Source organism: Calliphora vicina, chromosome 4 (genome assembly GCF_958450345.1).
Source record: "Calliphora vicina chromosome 4, idCalVici1.1, whole genome shotgun sequence".
Taxonomy (NCBI): domain Eukaryota; kingdom Metazoa; phylum Arthropoda; class Insecta; order Diptera; family Calliphoridae; genus Calliphora; species Calliphora vicina.
In genome coordinates, this window is record NC_088783.1 from 119,014,668 (window position 1) to 119,040,707 (window position 26,040).

General features: G+C 24.0%; 1 protein-coding gene across 1 annotated transcript in view; it reads left to right on the top strand.

Moving 5' to 3' along the window:
• Positions 1-26,040, top strand: part of LOC135957439 (serine/threonine-protein kinase pakB) — a 38,706-nt gene that overhangs the window by 10,148 nt on the left and 2,518 nt on the right. Inside the window, exons 2-3 of the mRNA XM_065508182.1 lie at positions 13,766-14,237; positions 14,306-14,538. Of these exons, the coding sequence (XP_065364254.1) occupies positions 13,766-14,237; positions 14,306-14,538 (705 nt within the window). The remainder of the gene's footprint in view (positions 1-13,765; positions 14,238-14,305; positions 14,539-26,040) is intronic.

A 26,040-nucleotide genomic window follows, 5' to 3' on the forward strand; every position in this document is an offset into this window, starting at 1 on the left:
TAGACATTTGTACAAATTAATAAATTTAAAAATATTTTTTTTTATTTTTTATCGAAAATTTTGGAAAAATTCCTTCATAAGTTTTTAAAATTGTTCTGTAATTGTAAAACAAATACACTAATTATATTCCCTAATTTGTTCTTAACATTTATGTAGAACATTCCATTGCTCTATGTAACTTGGCTCCCAGTGAAAATTGCGTTTTTATAAAATTACTCCAAATTAATATCAATCATACGCACCATGTACAATTTTTCAAATTTCTAATTTTCTTTAAAACGGTAAGAGATTTTAAAATTTTTAATAGAGTTCTAGTATAAAACTTCACAAGTGATTCACAATTCATATTATAATTGGAATTTATTGAAAATATTTTATTTTTTTATAAAAACTCGAAAAAATCTTTCATAAGTTTTTAAAATTATTTTGTAATTGTTCAACAAATATTGTGATAATATTCCATAATTTGTTCTTATTATAATTTTCATTGCTCTATTTAGATGGGTTCCCAGTGAAAATTTCAAATTTGTAAAATTGTAAAATAGGTGCGTATGATTAATATTAATTTGAATTAATTTTATGAAAACATAATTTTCATTATGAACCAAGTTAAATAGAGCAATAGAATGTTTTACATATATATTAAGAAGACATTAAGGATTATTATTCAAAGATTTGTTTAACACTTGCAAAATATTTTTAAAAATTTATGAAAAATTTTTCGAAAAAAATTTACTGAAAAAAAAATTATTCAGTAAATATGTTTCTTAATTTAAATTATAAATCACTTAAAAGACTTTTCCATACTTAATATGTATTCAAATTATTAAAATCTTCTACAGTTTTAAAGAAAATTGAAAATTAGTAAAATCGTTCCTGATTGCGTATGATTGATATTAATTTGGACTAATTTTATAAACACTTAATTTTCTCTGGGAACCAAGTTAAATAGAGCAATGACATGTTCCACAAAAATGTTAAGAAGACATTAAGGATTATTATTGCTACATTTCTTTAATACTTGCAAAACAATTTAAAATTTTTTTTTACCGATTTCCAAAAATTTTCAAGAAATTTAAAAAAAATATTTTTCTAAAATAAAGGGTTACACTTGTGTTCTCGTACTTGCTGGGGAAGTTTCGTTTTGTAGTTTCCTTGATGTTTATGAGATTTTTGATATTGAGTATTAAGGATTAAAAGGTTGTGTATGCATGCTATCTACTTTCGTTAAGAGTATTTGAAAGTTTCCTTGTTTTTTTTTATTTAAATAATGTAGTTTACAAAACTTTTATTTTAATTTTTTTTTTCTAGATTTGTTAGGTTTTTGTTAAAGTAGCTTAACTAGTAAATTGATTGGTATTTGGGGTAATAAAACAATTAGTTTTTTCAAAGACTGATAATAAATGAAATTTCTTTTTGAGCAAATAAATTGTTGAAATTAAACCGAAGCTTATGCAAATATTTAAGAAAAATTTAAAACAATTTTTCAATTTTGCAACTATTGAAAAAATATTTATAAAATGTCAGTTTTCAATCCAACATATGTACATCATTGATTTAACAGGAAATCGTACATGGAAAACAAATTAATTATACGCACAAGCACACGCACACACAATGTCAAACAGGACACACACTCATTTATTAAAAAAAAGCACTTACACACATGTAAATAAACACATACATAAAACAAACTAACTGTTTAAATATTTAACAGCTTGTGAAAAAAGACAGAGAGAGAGAGGGCGAACGAATGAACAGCAGACCATAAATTAAAAAGAAAACATCATTAGCATTATCGACAAAAATGTGTCAGTATGTGTTATGAAATGTGAGTGTGTCTGTAGGTCTTTAGTTTTTACACTGTTGTATAAATATTTGTATGTTTAAGTTGTTTTTTTTGGGCAAATGAATGACAACAAATTATAAAAGTTTTTTTTTTTTTTTTTGAAAATGCCATTATCATTATAATAATCATTGTCATTATTAACAACACCAGCATGTAGGGAAATATATATATAAGAATACATATGTGTGCTCGTATTATAACATCAACTTTGTTCAAATACAAAAATACTTAACAGGGAAAAGTATATGTACATGTATGACAGCTTCAAAAAAAAAAATTACACTCATTTTGTAAAATTTTGTTTGACAAATTACCCTTAACAACGAAGCTGAAGAAACAAAAATTAAACAAAATACATAAATTAAAATATATATGTATGTGTAATAAAACATATAATTAGTAACACAAAGTTTAATTTTAAAATCTCCAACAGTTTTAAAGAAAATTGAAAATTTGTAAAATTGTACGTGGGTGCGTATGATTAATATTAATTAAAACTGATTTCATAAAAACGCAATTTTCACGGGGAACTAAAATAAATAGAGCTGTGAAATGTTCTACAGATATGTTAAGAACAGATTAAAGATTATTATCACAAACATTTTTTGACGCTTTCAAAACAATTTTAAAAAATTATGAGCAATTATTTCTATAAATAGTGAAAAAAATATTTTCAAAATTAATACATTTTTAAAAGTTTACGCCAAGTCAATCGTATATTCTAAATTTATTTTCATGATAACTAGCGGCCACTAATATGTAAAATAGCTAATCCCTAAAGCTTACTGTTTCTGAATAGAAAGAAAGACTAAATGGGATTATTTATCCCTAGAATTCCCAAATATTTTATTTAAAGAAAAATTACTTTACAATTAAAATAATCAATTATAACATTTTTTAAACAGAAATAAAAAATATCGAATTCCCCAGAATTCCCAAAATTTTTAGAAAAAATCCCCAAAATTCCCCCAAAAATTTTGTTTAACCAAAATTACTTTATATTTAGAAAAAAACAAATATAACATTGTTAATAGTAAAAAATGCTAAAATTTCAACATCCCCAGAATTCCCAAAAATTTTAGAGAATTTTTCCTCGACATTTTATTTTATTTAAAATTACTTTATGACTTAAAAAAAAATTTTTAATAGTCAAAAATACCAAAATTTCGACTTCCCTAGAATTCCTAAACATTTTAGAAAAATATCCCAACAAATTTTTTTGAAACAAAATTACTTTCTAATTAAAATATTCCACTATAAAGCTGTTAAAAGTTAAAAATTCTAAAATTTCAAATTAACAGAATTCCCAAAACTGAAAATTTCCCCAGATTTCCAAATATTTTATTTAAAATTATTTTTTTCCTTAAGAAATAAACTATTACTTTGTAATAGTTAAAAATACCAAAATTTCAACATCCCCATAATTCCCAAAAATTTTAGAAAAAATTCCCAAAATTCCCCCAAAAAATTTTTAAAGCAAAATCATTTTCTAATTTAAAAAAAATCCACTATAACTTTGTTCAAAGTAAAAAATTCAAAATTTCAACTTCCCCAGAATTCCCAAAAATGTTTGTGGAGATTTCCCCGGAATTTCCAAACATTTTATTTTATTTAAATTATTTTATTCCTTAAGAAAAATAAACAATAACCTTTTTAATAGTCAAATTTAACAAAATTTCGACTTCCCCAGAAATCCCAAAAACTTTAGAAAAAATTCCCAAAATTCCCCAAAAAAATTTTTAAAACAAAATCATTTTCTAATTTAAAAAAATCCACTATAACTTTGTTCAAAGTAAAAAATTCAAAATTTCAACTTCCCCAGAATTCCCAAAAATGATAGTGGAGTTTCCCCGGAATTTCCAAACATTTTATTTAAATTATTTTATTCCTTAAGAAAAATAAACTATAACCTTTTTAATAGTCAAATTTAACAAAATTTCGACTTCCCCAGAAATCTCAAAAAATTTAGTGAAAATTTCCCCGGAATTTTCAAATATTTTATTTTATTTAAATTATTTTTTTCCTTAAAAATTTAACTATAACTTATGTAATAATTAAAAATACCAAAATTTCAACATCCCCATAATTCCCAAAAATTTTAGAAAAAATTCCCAAAATTCCCCCAAAAAATTTTTAAAGCAAAATCATTTTCTAATTTAAAAAAAATCCACTATAACTTTGTTCAAAGTAAAAAATTCAAAATTTCAACTTCCCCAGAATTCCCAAAAATGTTTGTGGAGATTTCCCCGGAATTTCCAAACATTTTATTTTATTTAAATTATTTTATTCCTTAAGAAAAATAAACAATAACCTTTTTAATAGTCAAATTTAACAAAATTTCGACTTCCCCAGAAATCCCAAAAACTTTAGAAAAAATTCCCAAAATTCCCCAAAAAAATTTTTAAAACAAAATCATTTTCTAATTTAAAAAAATCCACTATAACTTTGTTCAAAGTAAAAAATTCAAAATTTCAACTTCCCCAGAATTCCCAAAAATGTTAGTGGAGATTCCCCGGAATTTCCAAACATTTTATTTTATTTAAATTATTTTATTCCTTAAGAAAAATAAACTATAACCTTTTTAATAGTCAAATTTACCAAAATTTCGACTTCCCCAGAAATCCCAAAAACTTTAGAAAAAATCCCCGAAATCTCCAAAAAAAATTTTCAACAAAATTCTTTGTAAATAAAAAAAAAATCCACTACAACGTTGTTAAAAGTTAAAAATGCACCAATTTCAACTTCCCCATAAATCCCAAAAACTTTAGAAAAAATCCCCGAAATCTCCAAAAAAAATGTTCAACAAAATTCTTTGTAAATAAAAAAAATCCACTACAACGTTGTTAAAAGTTAAAAATGCACCAATTTCAACTTCCCCTGAATTCCCAATAATTTTAGAAAAAATCCCCGAAATTCCCAAAAAAAAATTTTTGAACAAAACCAATTTATAATTAAAAAAAACTCAACCGTAACGTTGTTAATAGTAAAAAATTACAAAATTTCAACTTCCCCAGAATTCCCAAAAATTTTAGAGAAAATTTCCCCGAAATTTTCAAAAATTTTATTTGATTTAAAATAACTTTATGACTTAAAAAATAAACTATAGTTAAAAATACAAAAAATTTTACTTCCCCAGAATTCCCAAACATTTTAGAAAAAATCCCCAAAATTCCCCAACAAAATTTTGAAAAAAAAATTACTTTCTAATTTAAATAAAATAAAAACTGACAAAATTTCAAAAAAAAAAAACTTTTCCCCGGAATTCCCAAAAAAAATTTAAAATTCCCCAAATTTTTTTTATTCTTAATATATTTAAAAATTGAAAATTAGGAATTTTAAAAGTAAAACCCAAAATAAATAGGCCTAATTTTTAATTTCCCTTTTATGTTTGGTTTTAATTGTTTATTACACTCAAATCTAACTTTATGTCCCTTTTCAAGGATTTATTTCCTTGACAGTTGCAATTTTAAAGGATTTTACAAATTAATGGCTTGTTAATGTTAATAAAACCACTATAAATTTCAAATTAAATTCTATTCCCTTAAATACTAAAACCCTTTCTCAACAAGCAAATGAAACCAGCTACAGATTAAAACATTATTTTTATGGCCTTGAAACAAAGCTCTTAAATAAAAATTTAAATCCTTTTCATTTCCGCAAAACTTAATTGTTACTATGTGTATATTTTTCATAGAATTTTTTTTACAACCAAAAAAAAATCGAAAAAAAATTAAAGAAAAAAAAGATTTTTAATTAGTTGTAGCAATAAAAAATAGCTTTGTGGAAAGAAATCAACAACATAAATACTATTGTACAATCTTTGAGGGCATGCTGAGCAGCAAGGAAGTACAAGCACAAGTTGTGGTTATAAAAAAAAAGAAATTACAGAGTAGTAGTAGTGGTAATCACAAAGGATTTCTCATTTTAATTGGCTAGAAACCCTTAGTGTCAGAGGCAAATAAAATACAGACAGAAAACAAACAATTGGACAGACAGGCTGACAGACAGACAGAACTTTCGTTTCAGCCAGCAGAAATACATAAGTAAATGCAGCACTCGGAAAAAACACAAGCTATATTAAGCCGCATAAGACAAAAAGTCCTATTAAGCCTGTAACCACAAATTATTTTCATTAGATTTCAAATCATATTAAATGAATGAAGAACCAAAGAAAAAAATATCAAAAAAAAACAACATAATAACAACTAACTTGGTTACAGAGGCAGAAACAAAAAAAATCCCAACAAAATAAAATTAAATTGAGGCAAATAAAACCGGCAATAATAATAAAGTAACATTTGTTAAAGAATACAAATCAAAGGCAACAAAGAAAGGGTTTTCTAAATCCACAAAAAAATCCCTTGAAATTATCAAAAAAAAAAAAAGACAAATAAGAGAGCTATATTCGGCTGTAACGAATTTTATATACCCTTCAGCAATGTATAATTGCAAAAAAATTTTTGGTGAAAAAAAAAATTTTGAAAAAAAAATATTGAAAAAAAAATTTAAAAAAAAAATTCCGAAACAAAATTTTGAAAATTAAATTTTGTTTTCAAAATAAAAATTTTTTTAAAAAAATTTGAAAAAAAAAAAATTCCGAAACAAAATTTTGAAAATAAAATTGCCCAAAAAAATTTTAAAACAAAATTTTAAAAATAAAATTACCAAAAAAATTTGAAATAAAAAAGTTTGGGGAAAAAAATTTCGTGAAAAAAATGTTGGAGTAAAAAAAAGTTTGTGAAAAATAAAACTGGAAAAAAACGTGGGTCGAGGTTTTTTGTTATATCTCAGCCATTTGTGGGCCGATTTTCTCGGTTTTAAATAGCAGTCTAAGTTGCTCTCTACCGGATATATTGATGTATCAATCGGATATGAAAGTTATTTGGGGGCTTCGGAAAGTTAATTTCAACAGACAGACATGGCTAAATCGACTCCGCTATCTATAACGATCCAGAGTATAAATAATAAAAAAAATATTGAAAAAAAAATTTTTTTTTTTTAAATTTAAAAAAAAAATTCCGAAACAAAATTTTGAAAATAAAATTGCCAAAAAAAAATTTTAAAACAAAATTTTAAAAATAAAATTGACAAAAAAAATTTGGAATAAAAAAGTTTGGTGGAAAAAAAATTTTGAAAATTAAAAAAAGTTTGTGAAAAATAAATCTGTAAAAAAATTTGGGTCGAGGTTTTTTGTTATATCTCAGCCATTTGTGGGCCGATTTTCTCAGTTTTAAATAGCAGCCTAAGTTGCTCTCTACCGATTGATGTATCAATCGTATATGACAGTTATTTGGGGGCTTCGGAAAGTTGATTTCAACAGACAGACAGACATGGCTAAATCGACTCCGCTATCTATAACGATCCAGAGTATAAATAATAAAAAAAATTTTGAAAAAATTTTTTTTTTTTTTAAATTTGAAAATAAAATTGCCCAAAAAAAATTTTTAAAACAAAATTTTAAAAATAAAATTGCCAAGAAAAATTTTTAATAAAAAAGTTTGGTGGAAAAAAATTTCGTGGGAAAAAATTTTGGGTCGAGGTTTTTATGTTATATCTCAGCCATTTGTGGGCCGATTTTCTCGGTTTTAAATATCAGTCTAAGTTGCTCTCTACCGGATATATTGATGTATCAATCGGATATGACAGTTATTTGGGGGCTTCGGAAAGTTGATTTCAACAGACAGACAGACATGGCTAAATCGACTCCGCTATCTATAAAGATCCAGAGTATAAATAAAAAAAAAAAATTTGAAAAAAAAATATTGAAAAAAAAAAATTTTTTTTAATTTTAAAAAAAATTCTGAAACAAAATTTTGAAAATAAAATTGCCCAAAAAAAAATTTTAAAACAAAATTTTAAAAATAAAATTACCAAAAAAAATTTGAAATAAAAAAGTTTGGAGAAAAAAAATTTCGTGAAAAAAATGTTGGAGTAAAAAAAAATTTGTGAAAAATAAATCTGGAAATAATTTGGGTAGAGGTTTTTTTGTTATATCTCAGCCATTTGTGGGCCAATTTTCTCAGTTTTAAATAGCAGTCTAAGTTGCTCTCTATCGGATATATTGATGTATCAATCGGATATCAAAGTTATTTTGGGGCTTCGGAAAGTTGATTTCAACATACAGACGGACATAGGAAGAATTGAAAATTACAAATGGAATGATAAACTTAAATATACCATGGTGAAGGGTATAATAAATTTAATTTTCAGAAATTCTTAAAAGAAGATGAAAATATTCTTACTCTCTGAAATTTTCTTAAGCAATTTGTCCCCAGCATGTTGTCATATTTTTAGTTATTAAAGGTAAAGTAGCTTTTATATCCATATTTTTTTTCTGAACACCAAAATTACAAAATGACATTCATTAACCCCGTTTTATCTATACTCACAGTTGGCACTTTACGTGATTAGACTAAAAGCTTATGTTGTCATATATATTTTTTTGGCCACAGTTTTTTTTCCTTTTCATTTACATTTGTTATCAAAATAAACATCAGCTGCCACAAAAGAAATAGAAGTTTTTGTCAATGAAAATGTTTTAAAAAAGGAAATACATTTGCTAATAGAAAAAAATAAAGAGAAAATCTCAAAATATTGAAGAAAATAACTTCCCCAGAATTCCCAAACAGATTTCCAAAAATTTACTTACACAAATTTAAGAATTTTAAGGTTTAATTTTATTATTAAAGATGTAAAAATGCTAAATTTCCAAAAAAAATTTCACTTCCCCAGAATTCCCAAAAAAAATCAAAAATTCCCTTAAAAAAATATACACGGAAATTTTCAGCTTTAATGATTTAAATATCTCTATCTGAATTTAATTTACATATTTTAGATGTAAAAAAGCTAAATTTCCAATAATTATGACTTCCCCAGAATTCCCAAAAAAAAATGTAAAAATTTCCTCAAAATAAAATGCATCTTAATATGCCTAAAAACCAAGTATTATCAAATATAATCAAGAAAAAGATGTAAAAAAGCTAAATTTCCAAAAAATATCACTTCCCCAGAATTCCCAAAAAAAAATTAAAAATTCCCTCAAAAAAAAATCCATCTAAATATGCCTAAAAACCAAGTGTTATCAAATATAATCAAGAAAAAGATGTAAAAAAGCTAAATTTCCAATAATTATCACTTCCCCAGAATTCCCAAAAAAAAATCCATCTAAATATGCCTAAAAACCAAGTATTATCAAATATAATCAAGAAAAAATTAAATATGTATAAAAATCGATTTCCCCAGAATTCTCAAAAACATGATTAAAAATTCCCCCCAAAAAAAATCCTGTTAAAAATGACTAGAAACCGAATATTTTCCAATTAATCAAGAAAAAAATTCAAATGGCTTTTACATATTTTTAATTTCTATGTTCCAAATAATGCCTTACATGTAAATTTTCCTTTAATATAAATACTATTGCTCAAAAATTAATATTTTGTAACAATTTGAACTTCCCCGGAATTCCCAAAAAATTAATTAAAATACCCTTAAACAAATTGTTGCCTTTTTGTTGTAAAAAATAGTTTAAATCTATAAATATACCTTAAATATAAATATCATTGATTAAGAAATATGAATTTCATAATATTTTGGCTTCCCCGGAATTCCCAAATATTAAAAATTTAATAAAAATTATTAAAATTTCAGAGGCGTTACATTAATTTAAAATATACATTCTGTTTTTTAAAAACGAAAATTTTGGCAAAATTCAGACTTCCCCAGTATTCCTAAAATTTGGTAATAAAATTCCATTAGAAAAATGTTTACATTTTTTAATGCAGACAAAAGCTATGAAAAGCCATAATAAAATTTAAAACATAATTTTATAAATTTTTCAACTTCCCCAGAATTCCCAAAATAATTTTGTAAAATTCCCTCAAGCTAAAATTGTAATGTTTAAGGCAAAAAATTGTTTAGAGGCGTTAAAATAATTTAAAATAAACATTCTGTGATTTTGAAATGGAAAATTTGGAAAAATCTGACTTCCCCAGAATTCCTAAAATTTTGTATGAAAATTCCCTTAGAAAAATTGTTATTCTGTTTAAAGCAGAAAAATCGTACAAAAGCCTTAATTAAATTGTAAATTATGTTTTTTACAAATTTTTCAACTTCCCCAGAATTCCCAAAATTTTTTTAAAAATTCCCTCAAACAAATTTTTGCCTGGTTTTAAAAAATGAACTCAAAAATTGAATGAAAAGTTTTATTTTATTAAATTTTAAACATTTTGTTGGCTTTTAAAAGTGTATTTACTTTCACTTTTCGTGAACACATTCTGTTTTTTTAAAAATGAAAATTTTGGCAAAATTTCGACTTCCCCAGTATTCCTAAAATTTGGTAATAAAATTTCCTTAGAAAAATGTTTACATTTTTTAATGCAGAAAAAATCTATGAAAAGCTATAATAAAATTTAAAACAAAATTTCATAAATTTTTCAACATCCCCAGAATTCCCAAGATAATGTTGAAAAATTCCCTCAAGCTAAAATTTTAATGTTTAAGGCAAAAAATTGTTTAGAGGCGTTAAAATAAACATTCTGTTACTTAAAATTGTAAATTTGGCAAAATTTAGACTTCCCCAGAATTCCTAAAATTTTGTATGAAAATTCCCTTAGAAAAATTTTTATTTTGTTTTAAGCAGAAAAAATCGTACAAAAGCCTTAATTAAATTGTAAATTATGTTTTTTACAAATTTTTCAACTTCCCCAGAATTCCCAAATTTTTTTTAAAAATTCCCTCAAACAAATTTTTGCCTGGTTTTAAAAAATGAACTCAAAAATTTAATGAAAAGTTTTATTTTATTAAATTTTAAACATTTTGTTGGCTTTCACTTTTCGTAAACACATGTTTAATTAAGGGATCTTGAAATTTGAAACCCTTTTCTACCACAAACTGCCATTTTATCATTTTCCAAATGTTACACATAAACATTTTGCCAAAAGTTGAAATAATTTGTTTGTGTTGGTTTATAATGAAATATATACTTTAAGTATGTATTTGTTTTCAGAAAATGTCATGTATTACACAACAAAACCATTTGTCCTTAACAAAAAAAAACAAAAAAAAAGGAAACACAACTTTCATATTGTTAAAGAACAAAAGCATCCTAAAATAAAACAAAAAAAGTTAATGAATACTTGGTAATTATGCTCTAGGGTTAAAAAAAAATGTTAAATAGGGAAACAGCAGCAGCAACATTTTGGACATGAGAAAAAAAAAGAAACATAAGCTAAGATACAAAAAACCTACAAATAATATTACACAGAAAGAAACCTCATAAATACAAAAAGTCATGTCATGAGGAAAGAAAATAAAAAAAACGAAAAACTCATTTGACTTTATGGTGTTTCTAAAAACGAAACGAGGAAAAAAACCTAAGAAATAAAGACTAAAAGAAAATAAACTACAAAACTGTATGAAAAAAAAAAACAAACTACAAGAAACCTAAGTTGCAGGTCAGTTACTAACTATGGCAACGAGATGTACAACAAGATACCAAACTAGTTGGAGAAAATATTGTATTGTACATTGTGCAATCATCATTATCATCATCATCATAATATTTTCAAGTGATACTAACTAAAAACTACAACTACATATACATTTCTTAGCAGCAAATAGTAAATAACTATACTTGCAGTTACTTTTCTACAAAAGCATGAACAAAAAACTGTTTTCTTTTTTAATACTTACCAAGAAAAACCCGCTTTTGCAAGTTGGAATTACAAAAGAAAACTAGAAATAAATTGTGGTACAAATGTATAATAAATAAAGAAAAACTTTAAGAAAATTGCTTTAAAATTTATGTTGAGTCAAGATTTATATAATAAATGATAAAACTACAGTATAATCAGGTTTTAAATTTTAGGGGATTTTTTCAAATATTTTGGGAATTAAAATTTTTTGGAAATTTAGGTTTACATTTAAATTAAAAAATAAGCCAAAGTTATAAAAAATTCAACTTCCCCAGAATTCCCAAAATGTTTATTAAAAATTCCCTCATGCAAATTTTTTATTTTTCTCTTAATTATCGTTTTTTTCTAGTAATTTTATAAAAATGACTGTAAAAAGCTGGATTTTTCAAAAATTTCAACTTCCCCAGAATTCCCAAAATGTTTATTAGAAATTCCCTCATGCAAATTTTTTTAAATTATCGTTTTTTATAGTCATTTTATAAAAATAACTGTAAAAAGCTGGATTTTTCAAAAATTTCAACTTCCCCAGAATTCCCAAAATTTTTATTAGAAATTCCCTCATGCAAATTTTAAATTTTTTTTTAAATTTCGTTCTTTTTATAGTAATTTTATAAAAATAACTGTAAAAAGCTGGATTTTTGAAAAATTTTAACTTCCCCAGAATTCCCAAAATGTTTATTAAAAATTCCCTGATGCAAACTTTTGAATTTTTTTTTTAATTATCGTTTTTTTATAGTAATTTTATAAAAATAACTGTAAAAAGCTGGATTTTTCAAAAATTTCAACTTCCCCAGAATTCCCAAAATGTTTCAAAATAATTCCCTCAAGCTAATTTTTGAATTTTTTTAAAATTCATCCTCCCTTTTATAGTAATTATGTAAAAATAACCGTAAAAAGTTAGATTTTTGAAAAATTTTAACTTCCCCAGAATTCCCAAAATGTTTCAAAATAATTCCCTCAAGCTAATTTTTTATTTTTTTAAAATTCTTCCTCCCTTTTATAGTAATTATGTAAAAATAACCGTAAAAAGCTAGATTTTTCAAAAATTTTAACTTCCCCAGAATTCCCAAAAAAATACTTAAAATTCCCTTAATTTTTTTTTAAATTTTTTCGCTAACAAATAGTTCAAAACTATAAATATACCTTAAATAGAAATATTATTGATTAAGAATTATGAATTCAACAATATTTAGACTTCCCCAGAATTCCCAAATACTAAAACTATATAAAAATTATTAAAATTTCAAGATTTTTTTAAGCCTTTAACTGTTTTAATATCTCTATCAGTGAACAATTTTATAATTATAGATGTAAAAAAGAAAAATTTCCAAAAATTTTTACTTCCCGAGAATTCCCAAAATGTTCATAAATAATTCCCCAACACAAATTTTTTAGTTTTTTATTTAAATTTTATATAAACTATAAAAAACTAACTTCAAACAAACAGATTTAACAAGAATTTCAACTTCCCCGGAATTCCCCAAAAAAATATAAAAAATTTCCTAAAAAAAATTTTTTTAATTTTTTTCAACATTTTTAAAATTTTAGCTCATAAAATCGCTTTAAACAGCAAATTTTACAAAAAATTCAACTTCCCCAGAATTCCTAATAAAATGTAAATAATTTCAATAAAAAAAATCACTAAATGTTCGTATGTATTATTGGAAACAGTGTGCTTTAATTGAAATCTATACATAAACTTTGTTTATCCCTCAATTCCCATTAATTACAAAACCCCTCTGGCGTTATAACAAAAACAATATTTTTAATATCCGGGCTACAAGCTAGAAATATTAGAAACAATATATTTATTATCTTGTCTTTAGCAATAATCCCAATTCCTGGTTCATTCCTTATCTCTTTTTAAGCATGCTGCTTTAAACAAATATTGTTGTTTTTATTACCCTGGTCGTATAATTAATTTTAATTTATCTGTTTTCTTATAATAAATATAAATCATTAAGCTTTTTGTATTGTTTTTAAATAATTTATTAAACCATAATTTCTTTGAATTTTTGCTAACTCCAGAAATTCTTAAAGTTTTATAGCAAAAATTAGCAGCAAACTTTTTATATTTTTGGGAATGATTAATATTAATTTATCTGAGGCTCATAATAAATATTAATCATACGCTAGCATTGTTAACACTTGAAATATTGAGCATTTACAGGAACAAAAATCCATAAATTTCATAAACATGCTTTTGTGTGTTGTTTCATTGCAGGTTCTTTTATATTTTTAACAATTGAAAGCGAAGATTCCGCATACTTGCAACAACAACGAACATTGGCCTCCACAAAACGCAACATACAACCGCACAAACAGCACACGGGGAGCACAGGAAGTGGAAGTGGTAGTAGTAGTGGTAATGGAGCAGGCTTAGCAGCCCCAACAAATAACAACATTTATCATAACCAGCAACAGCAGCAACAACACACTCCTCCGCAACTACAGCCACATTACGATAATGCCACACTAAATGCACCAGCCTCCTCCTCTTCATCATCCTCCTCCTCCTCACCCCAAATGATAGAGGGCATGATATCATTGCAAAACAATGATTTTAGTTATGGTGATGATTTTACGCCACAATATGCCTTGTCACCGGATACTTATGATGTACGTCAAAGGACTATTGAAAATATATGGGACATAACCGTATCCCTAAATATTTTATACAAAGAAAATTGGACAAAGTAAGTTATTTTCCATGTTTCTTAATCCCCCTTTAAATCATTTTTCATTTTTATGTTGTTAAAAAAAGATTGGCTGCTTTAGAAATTGCTAAATTTCAAGACCAATTAATTAAGAGACTGAATGAGGATGCTGTGCTACAATTGCCACACGAGGCGGATGTTAATGGCCAGACACCAGCAACGGAAGCGGTTTTACTATTCCATCAACATGGTCTGACGCCGCATCATCCGCATCATCATCATCATGAATGGAATTTCGCCAGAGCTTTCCTCTACTCCCTAACCGTATTAACCACAATTGGTAAGTTGTTAACATGACTGTAGACAGACATAGATAAATAGACACTCGGTGTTCACATGGACTGGAAAAATTATTAAAGTGCCACAAGAAAAATGACTAGACAAGAGGACGACAGGAAGGATGTCATAGTGTAAAGCAAAAAATTCAATTATTTTCTTTAATGAATTTTCAAAATTGATTGATGAAGACACACAATTATGTACAGGTGAAAAATGCAGAAGAATTTGTTTGTTATAGGAGAATAATACAATAGCAAGAATTTAAAGACTTTATAACTAAAGTTTGGTTTTTAATAAACAATTTAATATTAAATTTATCAAAATTCATACAAAATTATATATAAATTTAAAAAATTTGTATCAATATGACAAAATTTAGCTGCAAATTTTTCACCTAAAACAATGCTACACATATTCCATATATTTCTCAATGCGTATACTTTATATTTATTTAAATGACTTAATAAATATTAATCATACGCCTAAGATTGATATTGAAATTTAAAATGTCGCCTAAAACTATGCTACACATCTTTAATATTGTTCATCATTGCGTATACTTTATATTACTTTAAATTTCATAATAAATATTAATCATACGCCTGAGATTGATAATGAAATTTTAAATTTCTTTAAATATTAAAGAAAATTTATATTTTAAACAGGTTTTTAATACATTTTGAACCCATTTTTTATAAAATTTATTAAATTTCAATAAATTTACAAAATTTTTTCAAATTCCCAAAAAAAAATTTAAATCTCCTTTCGTGGAAATAGATTTAGCAAAAATATCAACTTCTTCAGAATTCCCAAAATAATATTAAATAATTCCCTTTTATCAAAATATCGAATTTTTAAATTTAAAAAGTCCAAATTTTCAAAAAATGTTAGTTTCCCCAGAATTCCCAAAAAGTTGATAAATAATTCCCTCAAGCAAATTTTAATTTTTTTTTTAATTATGGATTTGTTTAAGCTTACTGTGTAATAATAATTGTAAAAAGCTGAATTTTATCAAAAATTCCAACTTCCCCAGAATTCCCAAAATAATTTTAAATAATTAATTATAACTCAAAAACCTAAATTTACAAAAATTTTAGTTTCCCCAGAATTCCCAAAAAGTTGATAAATAATTCCCTCACTCAAATTTTTGAATTTTTTTTAAATTATTGATCCTTTTAAGCTTACTATGTAGTAATAACTGTAAAAAACTATAATTTTCTAAAAATTCCTATTTCCCCAGAATTCCCAAAATAATTTTAAATAATTTCCTTTAACAAATTTTTGAATTTTGTTTATTTATTATCAAAATTACAGCACAAAAACGTAAATTTACAAAATTATTAATTCTAAATCAAAATTAACAAACATTTTAACATCCCCCGCAACTATGCAACAAATCTTTAATATGTTCCTCATTGCGTATACTTTATATTAATGAAAACTATTAATAAATATTAATCATACGCTTCAGTTTAATATTGAAATTCAAAATTTCTTTAAATATTAAAAAAAAATGTACTTTTAAACAGTTTAAACATAATTTAAAATCAATTTTGTACAAAATTTCAATAAATCATTTAAATATTTTAAATTCCTAAAAAAAAAATCTCCTCTCGGGAAAAAAAATATCAAAAATTTTCATTTAACATTATTTTAATAAAATTTCATTTAAAATTCCCCAACAAAAAATTTAAATCTTTACCGGAAAAATAATTTTTAATAAAATTTATATATTTAGTTAAAATTACAGATAAAATTAAATTCCCAAAAAAAAAATCGAAAATCTCCTTTCGGGGAAAATTATTAAAAATTGAATTTACATTGTTTTGAACGTATTTTAATCAGATTTTAATAAAATTTCATATATTTGAAATTCCCAAAAAACAAATTGAAAATCCCCTGTCGAAAAAATATTAAAAACTTTAACTAAATTTAGTTCTATTCTAAAAAATAGTTTAAAAGTATTTAACACATTGCTAATTTCTGTTTCTAACTCCATTTATTTAAACTTCTTTAATTGTACAATAAATTTTCTTTATAATTCATTTTCAATTTCTCCGCTATTGTTTTATATATGACGCCTACCATTAATTTTTTGGCTTAAGCTATTTGTATTAAAAGTAACAACAACAACAAAAAAATAAAGGCACACTCACGAAATGTGTCAATTTTATGCTGTTTTTATTAACATAAAACTGACACAAATAACTGTAATGCTCTGAAACAATACAACAATAACAATAACAACAACATAGTCCCCTCAATAAAATAAACATAAAGGGAACAATAACAAAACAAAAAACACAGTACATATTTTCCAAGAAAAGAAAAAAATTAAAGAAGAAAGCGTGGAGTAAGTGGTATTTGAAAAACAAATAAACAGCAACAACAAAAAATGTCAATACAAATACTTAAGCTCATATAAAAAAAAACAGCAACTTCAACAGAAAAAATTTCAGTCATATTGAGTGACATTTAAATGAAAAAATTCCAGCTTTGTCAAAACAGGAGAGTGAGAGAGAAGTGTGTGTAGGAATCTTTGCTCATTTCAGTTTCATTTGATTTGTATTCAAAATGAAAGACAATAAAAGCGCCAAACATACGCACTACAATTTTAGCAGCAATTTGAGACAAACACACAAAGAAAAAGAAATGAAAACAATTTTATACTATGTACATATATAGAGGAATGTAACAAATAAGCATAATGGCGGAACAAAGCAACAAAGTTATAGAATAAATTTATAATAATCATGATGACGTTAAGGCTAATGATGTAGCTGATAATGATGGTAATAATGTTATTGATGATGGGTATTCAATACTCAATATTTTATTATGAGAAAGTATGGCAACAATTCTCTTGGCTTTTTTGTCAGTCGTATTTATGCTTTGACTGCAAAAATTCTGTGGTAAAACATTGTCATGAGAGTTTGAATATGATATTAGGGGGAGGGTTTTGTTTTCATCACTTCAGTATAAATTTGCTTTATTTGAAACAAGAGGTTAGTTAGGAAGTTCTTTTTTATTTTATTTATTTATAAATTTAAGGAATATATTTTAATATATTTTAAGGTATTATAATAATGTTATAATAGATTATAGCACATTATAATAAGCAAATAATCTATTATAACACATTATAGTAAGAATATAATGTATTATAATAAATTATAATAATGTTATAATAGATTGTAACATATCATAATATGCAAATAATATATTATAACCCATTATAATAAGAATATAATGCATTATAATAAATTATAATCATGTTATAATGAATTATAACCCATTATAATCATGTTATAATGAATTATAACCCATTATAATCATGTTAAAATGTATTATAACCCATGATAATCATATTATAATGTATCATAACCCATTATAGTCATGTTATAATGAATTATAACTCATTAAAATCATTTTATAATGTATTGTAACCCATTAAAATCATGTTATAATGTATCATAACCCATTATAGTCATGTTATAATGAATTATAACTCATTAAAATCATTTTATAATGTATTGTAACCCATTATAATCATATTATAATGAATTATTACCCATTATTATTATGTTATAATGAATTATAACCCTTTATAATCATGTTATAATGTATTATAACCCATTATAATCATGTTATAATGAATTATAACCCATTATAATCATGTTATAATGTATTATAACCCATTATAATCATGTTATAATGTGTTATAACCCATTATAATCATGTTATAATGTAGTATAACCCATTATAATTATATTATAATGTATTATAACCCATTATAATCATGTTATAATGAATTATAACACATTAAAATCATGTTTTAATGTTTTATAACCAATTATAATAATGTTATAATAGATTATAACACATTATAATAAACAAATAATCTATTATAATTCATTATAATAAGAATATAATGTATTATAATAAATTATAATCATGCTATAATTTATTATATCCCATTATAATTATGTTATAATGTATTATAACCCATTATAATCATTTTATAATGAATTATAACCCATTATAATTATATTATAATGTATTATAAACCATTGTAATCATGCTATACCGTATTATAATGTACTGCAATGTCATTATAATGTATTATAATAAATTATAATAATGTTATAATAGATTATAACACATTATAATAAACAAGTAATCTACTATATTACATTATATTCTTTTTATAATGGATTATAATAGATTATTTGCTTATTATAATATGCAATAATCCATTATAATATTATTATAATACATTTTAACAAATTATAATAAATTATAATAATGCTATAACATATTATAATGCATTAAAATAACGTTATAGTAAATTATAACGCAATATAACAAGGACATAATGTAATATAATAAGTTATAACAATTAAATATGATATTATAATGTGTTATAATAAATTATAATTTCAATATAATACTATTATAAAATTTATAATGCCTTATAATTTATTATAACTCCATTATAATATTATTTATTGCTATTTAAACTCCTACCCAATAATTATTTTTTGTTTTTGCCAACCCCTAATACTTCATCAACCATTATTTCCCTTTTGCACAGTAGTTTGTTTGCTAATTTTATAACCTAAATACCAAAGAAGCCATCACCATTTATTTGCTCTACTACTTGCCTCAGCTTCCATAAATACTGGCACAAGTTTTTACATAACATTCATTCATTCATTTTTTATATGCTATTTATTCTAAGCAAAAAAATAAAAATAGTATAGATATAGTATGTCATTTTTTTTCCTTCTTCCTTTTTTGCTGCTCTAAGTATTTCTCATTCATAGTCCTGCTATTTGTTCTTAAGATTATGAACACAAGACACTGTTTGTATACAGCTGCTGTCATGTTTGCTTAGAAATACTGAGTACCAGGAAAATCTACATATTTTATTGAAATGATATTGTTTTTTTTTTATTTTTCTTTTCGCATCTAAAAGTCAATGATTATGCTTGTTATGAAGCCACAAAGAAATAAACTTTTCAATATTATAACAAGAAGAATATCTATAAAGAATAAATTTTTGTTGCAAAATATTACAAAAGTTGTGGATGAATTGTATACAATGTTGCCTCAATAAATTTTGTTTATTTCGTTTTCACAAAACAGCGCAACAATTTGTAAACAATTCTGGGGAATTTTTATTTATAATGGTAGTTAGAAGGCAAATTGTTTGAATCGTAATAAGGCGTATGATTAATAATAATTTTTGGGGCAATTAAATATTAAGTATACGTCATGAAACATTTATAAAGAATTATAATGGCATACTATGTTGTTAATAAATGTGAAACCTTAGAAGGTGTTGGCTTAAATTGAGTAAAATTATTTACTATTTTGCTATTTTTCATATTCTTTATTAGAATATATTTACTAAAAGCTTAATATAAAATTTAATTTTATATTACATAATTTAAATCGATGAAGCAATTTATTATAATATATTATAACGCACTATAACATTACTATAATGCATTTTATATATTATAGCTCTATTAGAATGAAATATATTACATTGTAATACATTATATTCTTATTATAGTGAGATATAATACATTATAACTTTATTATAACTATTTATAATGCATTATATTCCTAATATAATGAGATATAATACATTATATCCCTATTATAATGACATATGATACATTATATCCCTATTATAATGAGACATGATAAATTATAACGTTATTATAATTAATTATAATGCATTATTTCCCGATTATAATGAGGTATGATACATTATAACTTTATTATAATTATTTATAATGCATTATATCCATATTACAATGATATATAATACACTATATCGCTATTATAATGAGATTTGATACATTATAACTTTATTATAATCAATTATAATGCATTATATCCTGATTATAATGAGATATAATACATTATAACTATATTATAATTATTTATAATGCATTATATCCCGATTATAATGAGATATAATACATTATAACCCTATTATAATGAGATATAATACATTATAACTTTATTATAATTATTTATAATGCATTATATCCTGATTATAATAAGTTATAATGCATTATATCCCGATTATAATGAGATATAATACATTATAACCCTATTATAATGAGATATAATACATTATAACTTTATTATAATTAGTTATAATGCATTATATACCGATTATAATGAGATATAATACATTATATCCCGATTATAATGAGATATAATACATTATAACTTTATTATTATTAATTTTAGTGCATTATATCCGGATTATAATGAGATATAATACATTATAACTATATTATAATTATTTATAATGCATTATATCCTGATTATAATAAGTTATAATGCATTATATCCCGATTATAATGAGATATAATACATTATAACCCTATTATAATGAGATATAATACATTATAACTTTATTATAATTAGTTATAATGCATTATATACCGATTATAATGAGATATAATACATTATATCCCGATTATAATGAGATATAATACATTATAACTTTATTATTATTAATTGTAGTGCATTATATCCGGATTATAATGAGATATAATACATTATAACTATATTATAATTATTTATAATGCATTATATCCTGATTATAATAAGTTATAATGCATTATATCCCGATTATAATGAGATATAATACATTATAACCCTATTATAATGAGATATAATACATTATAACTTTATTATAATTAGTTATAATGCATTATATACCGATTATAATGAGATATAATACATTATATCCCGATTATAATGAGATATAATACATTATAACTTTATTATTATTAATTGTAGTGCATTATATCCGGATTATAATGAGATATAATACATTATAACTATATTATAATTATTTATAATGCATTATACCCTGATTATAATGAGATATAATACATTATAGCCCTATTATAATGAGATATAATACAGAATAACTTTATTATAATTATTCACAATGCATTATATCCCGATTATAATGAGATGTGATACATTATATCCCTATTATAATGAGATATGATACATTATAACTTTATTATAATTAGTTATAATGCATTATATACCGATTATAATGAGATATAATACATTATATCCCGATTATAATGAGATATAATACATTATAACTTTATTATTATTAATTGTAGTGCATTATATCCGGATTATAATGAGATATAATACATTATAACTATATTATAATTATTTATAATGCATTATATCCTGATTATAATGAGATATAATACATTATAGCCCTATTATAATGAGATATAATACAGAATAACTTTATTATAATTATTCACAATGCATTATATCCCGATTATAATGAGATGTGATACATTATATCCCTATTATAATGAGATATGATACATTATAACTTTATTATAATTATTTATAATGCATTATATCCCGATTATAATGAGATATAATACATTATATCGCTATTATAATGATATATGATACATTATAACTTTATTATAATTAATTATAATACATTATATCGCTATTATAATGAGATATGATACATTATAACTTTATTATAATTAATTATAATACATTATATCCCGATTATAATGAGATATAAACATTATAACTTTATTATAATTTATTATAATACATTATATCCTGTTTATAATTTGATGTAATACATTATGTCGCTATTATAGTGCATTATATCCTTATTATAATTATTTATAATGCTTTATATCCCGATTATAATGAGGTATAATACATTATATAGCTATTATAATGAGATATAACACATTATAACTTTATTATAATTAATTATAATACATTATATCCCGATTATAATGAGATATGTCATATTATAATACGTTATAAATTTATTATAATTAATTATAATGCATTATATCTCTATAATAATGCGATATAATGCATTATATCGTTTTTATAATTTTTTATAAAGCATTATATCCCGATTATAATGAGGTAAAATACACTATAACTTAATTATAATGAATATAGTATATAATATATAATTATAATGCGTTAGAACAGCTTATAATTAATTAAAACTTTAATAAATGTTCTATAATAAAAATCCTTTAGAAATCTTTATAAAATCTTTCAAACCCCAAAACTCTTTTCAAACCTCTTTTAAACTTAATTTTACTTTAAACCAAAATTTTTCCTTTCTAACTAAAACAACTTTAAACAACATTTCTTCAATATTATTGTATTTCTCCCCCTTAAACCAAATTACAAACACTTATAGCCTTTTTTTATAACTCAAAAGCAATTGTTATTTATAAAATTGATTAAAAACTGGCCTTAGTAGAAACTATGATAGAAAATTTGTTAACACAAATGAAACAATTGTAAAAAAAACCTTTCAAACGCCTACAATTTAAGAACAAAAATTTCAATTTCTATTTGAAGAAAATGCAAATAAGAAACACACACAACTAAGAGAAAAAGGACATGCTATCATCATTATTGTTATCATGACTTTATTGTTGTCCTTGTATGGAACATGCATGCTTGTTTCTGTTATCAAGTATATATTGGCTGTTTAAAGTTGTAAAAGAAAATGTAAATTTATTTCCCTCCTCCAAGAAAAAAAAACAAAAAAAAATTGCTGATCCTGGCAATAATATGGCTTCTTATTTGTTTAGCTACCCTCCTGCTCGTTTTTTTTTATTCATTTCATTTCGGTTTATTTTTTTTTTCTGTTACAAATCAAGCATAAAATTTTCGTATTTTTTATTAACAAGAGCATTTTTTTATTTTTTAGCTGGGGTAAAAAAATAACCGAGATTTTTTTTTCCATTCAACAAATTTTATAGGTTGTTATCCTCAGCATGTTGTGTGGCCCAAATGTGTTAAAAATGTAGATTATTTTTTATACAGATTGGAAGATATTGTAAAGGAAAATGTGACCATTAAATTCTACAAAACGAAGGACCATTTGTTTTGTAAGAAATATAAAGAATTGATATTGAAAACTTTTTAAATTATCAAATGATATTTAATATGATGAGCTAGTTATCATTGTAAATAATTTTTAAAAAGCTAAATTAGCTGTTTCAATAATTTATTGTGGTGCGAAGGACCAAAATAGGATTGCTTTAAAACATTTAAAAAACAGGGAAATAATGAAACATTAATACCTATAATGGGTGAATATTTTCTTTAAAATAATGAAATATAAAGCCTTGAATAAGCATGTCTGTTTCAGCTAAATTTATAAGGGTTCGAAGGACCAATTTAAAAACTCTACAAGAGTTATCAAATCTATTAAGAAAAACAGAAGATTATTAGAGATCTTTTAATTGAAGGAAATTGAGGTATATATCATTGTAAACTATTTAAAAATACTTTAATTTGCGGTTTGATTTGGTTCGAAGGACCACAATATGAATTTCTGTTATACCGTTTAAATAACAGAGAAATAATTAAACATTATGAATTTAAAATAATTAAGCATAAAGTCATATATCTTCAAGAAATAAAGTGTTTGTTTGTGCTATATTTCGGTGGGTTCGAAGGACCAATTTAGAATCTTCCACAAAGGTTGTCAAATCTTTTAAGGAAAACAAACCAGCATTGAACGAAATTGAGGTAGATATCATTGTAAACAATTTTTTAAAAGCTAAATTTACTGTTTGAATAATTTAGTCTGGTTCGAAGGACCATGTGTTATGGTAGTTTTTAAGACATTCAAATAACAGGCAAATAATTAAGATTATGCCTTAAACAGACAAGTAGTTTCTTTAAAATAATTAAGCACATGGCTATAAATAAATAAGGAAGAAAGAAAATCTAGGTTTCAGCTATATTTTTGTGGGTTCGAAGGACCAATTTCAAATACTCTACAAAAGATGGCAAAACCTTTAAGGATAACAAACGATTTTTACAGGTATTTTAATTGAGAGAAATTGAGCTAGAGATCATGTAAACTACTTTTAAAAAACTAAATTTATCGTGGTTCGAAGGACCAAAATATGACATTTTTAAATCACTCAAATAGCAGGGAAATAAACAAACATTATAACTTAAACTGGCTAAATATAATCATTTAAATAGTTATACATTAATCATTAAACCAAAATGTTTGCTTCTGCTATATTTATGTGGGTCCGAAGGACCATTTTAAAAACCTTTACAAAAGTTAAGTTTCTGGAGAAAATTTTACTGAATTGAAGAGAATTATAAGAATTAGCTTGGGTTTACGGGGCCAATTGTTTAAATATCTCTTTTACAAATATAGTTGGTTACGTTCTGTTATATAGGCCCGAAGGACCAATTTTAAATACTCCACAAATGATGTCAAAACCTTAAAGGGAAAACAAACTTTCATTAAAGATTTATAATTCAAACAAAATGATGACAATTTGCTTAAGTTTGTGTTAAGTACTGTTTAAATCTCTTCATTCTATTTTATAACAAAATTAGTTGGTTACATTCTTATTTTTAACTTAAGCTCCCTGCAAATAAGCACTTTATATTTACACAATGACCCAGTGTATGTATGGTGTTTGTAAACGTTTATATCTATTGATTAGTTTCCATTTACAAAGTTCAACTTTATTTTACATACTCGCTCCCTTTCGCTCTATGCCAAGAACCCAAGTGAGTACCTCCTTATCCTTATGACAATGTATTGTGTTCCCCTTATTGCATGAAGCCTTACAAGCAGGGTCTTATTAAAAAAGATTTTATTTTCTTACAATTCATTGTATGTATGTATATTTGCAGAGCAGAGCAGTAAGTATAATAAAGATTTGGTTAGAGTCCTTTTTCCAATTGGCGAACATGTTTGTGCATGCACAACTACTATTGTATTGCAAAGTGTATTGAATTGCTGTTGTTGCTGCTGTGTATTTTGTGTGAGATTGTTAAACATGAGTTTCTTCTTTGTATTTTGTATTTCGTATTCGCATGTTTTTGTCATTATTGGTCATTATTGTCATGTACATAAAATGTTATTTATTATTGCAGTATTAAATGTTTAAAAAGTTTGTGTGTGTTTCCAAGAAAATTCTAATCGTTTTGATTTGTTTGGACGATTTTATTACTTAAACCAGTTAGAAAATGAAAATCTAGAACAGGAAAGACCAGTTACAAATTGTCATTAATGACTTAGATGTCATTTACACAATATGACAGTTCGAAGGACCCTTGCATAGGCAATAAATTGAGGTTTATTTGAGCAAAGAATTCCATTATAAGCTGGAAATTTTAATTGTATAAAATGCTTTACAATTTCGTTTAATTGGAACAAAATTTAAAGCGAAAATAAAAAAAACTTAAATGTGAAAAAATTAGTTCAATTTAATAAGATTCGAAGGACCAGGTTCAAAATTAAATAAAAAAGTAAACAAAAATGTTAAAATTAACAAACACACTTAATGATCTAAGAACCAGGTCCAGAAAATTATTATCGTTTTGATTTGTATAGAACATTTTATGACAGTTCGAAGGACCTTTTCATAGGCAATAAATTTAAGTTTTTTCAGCA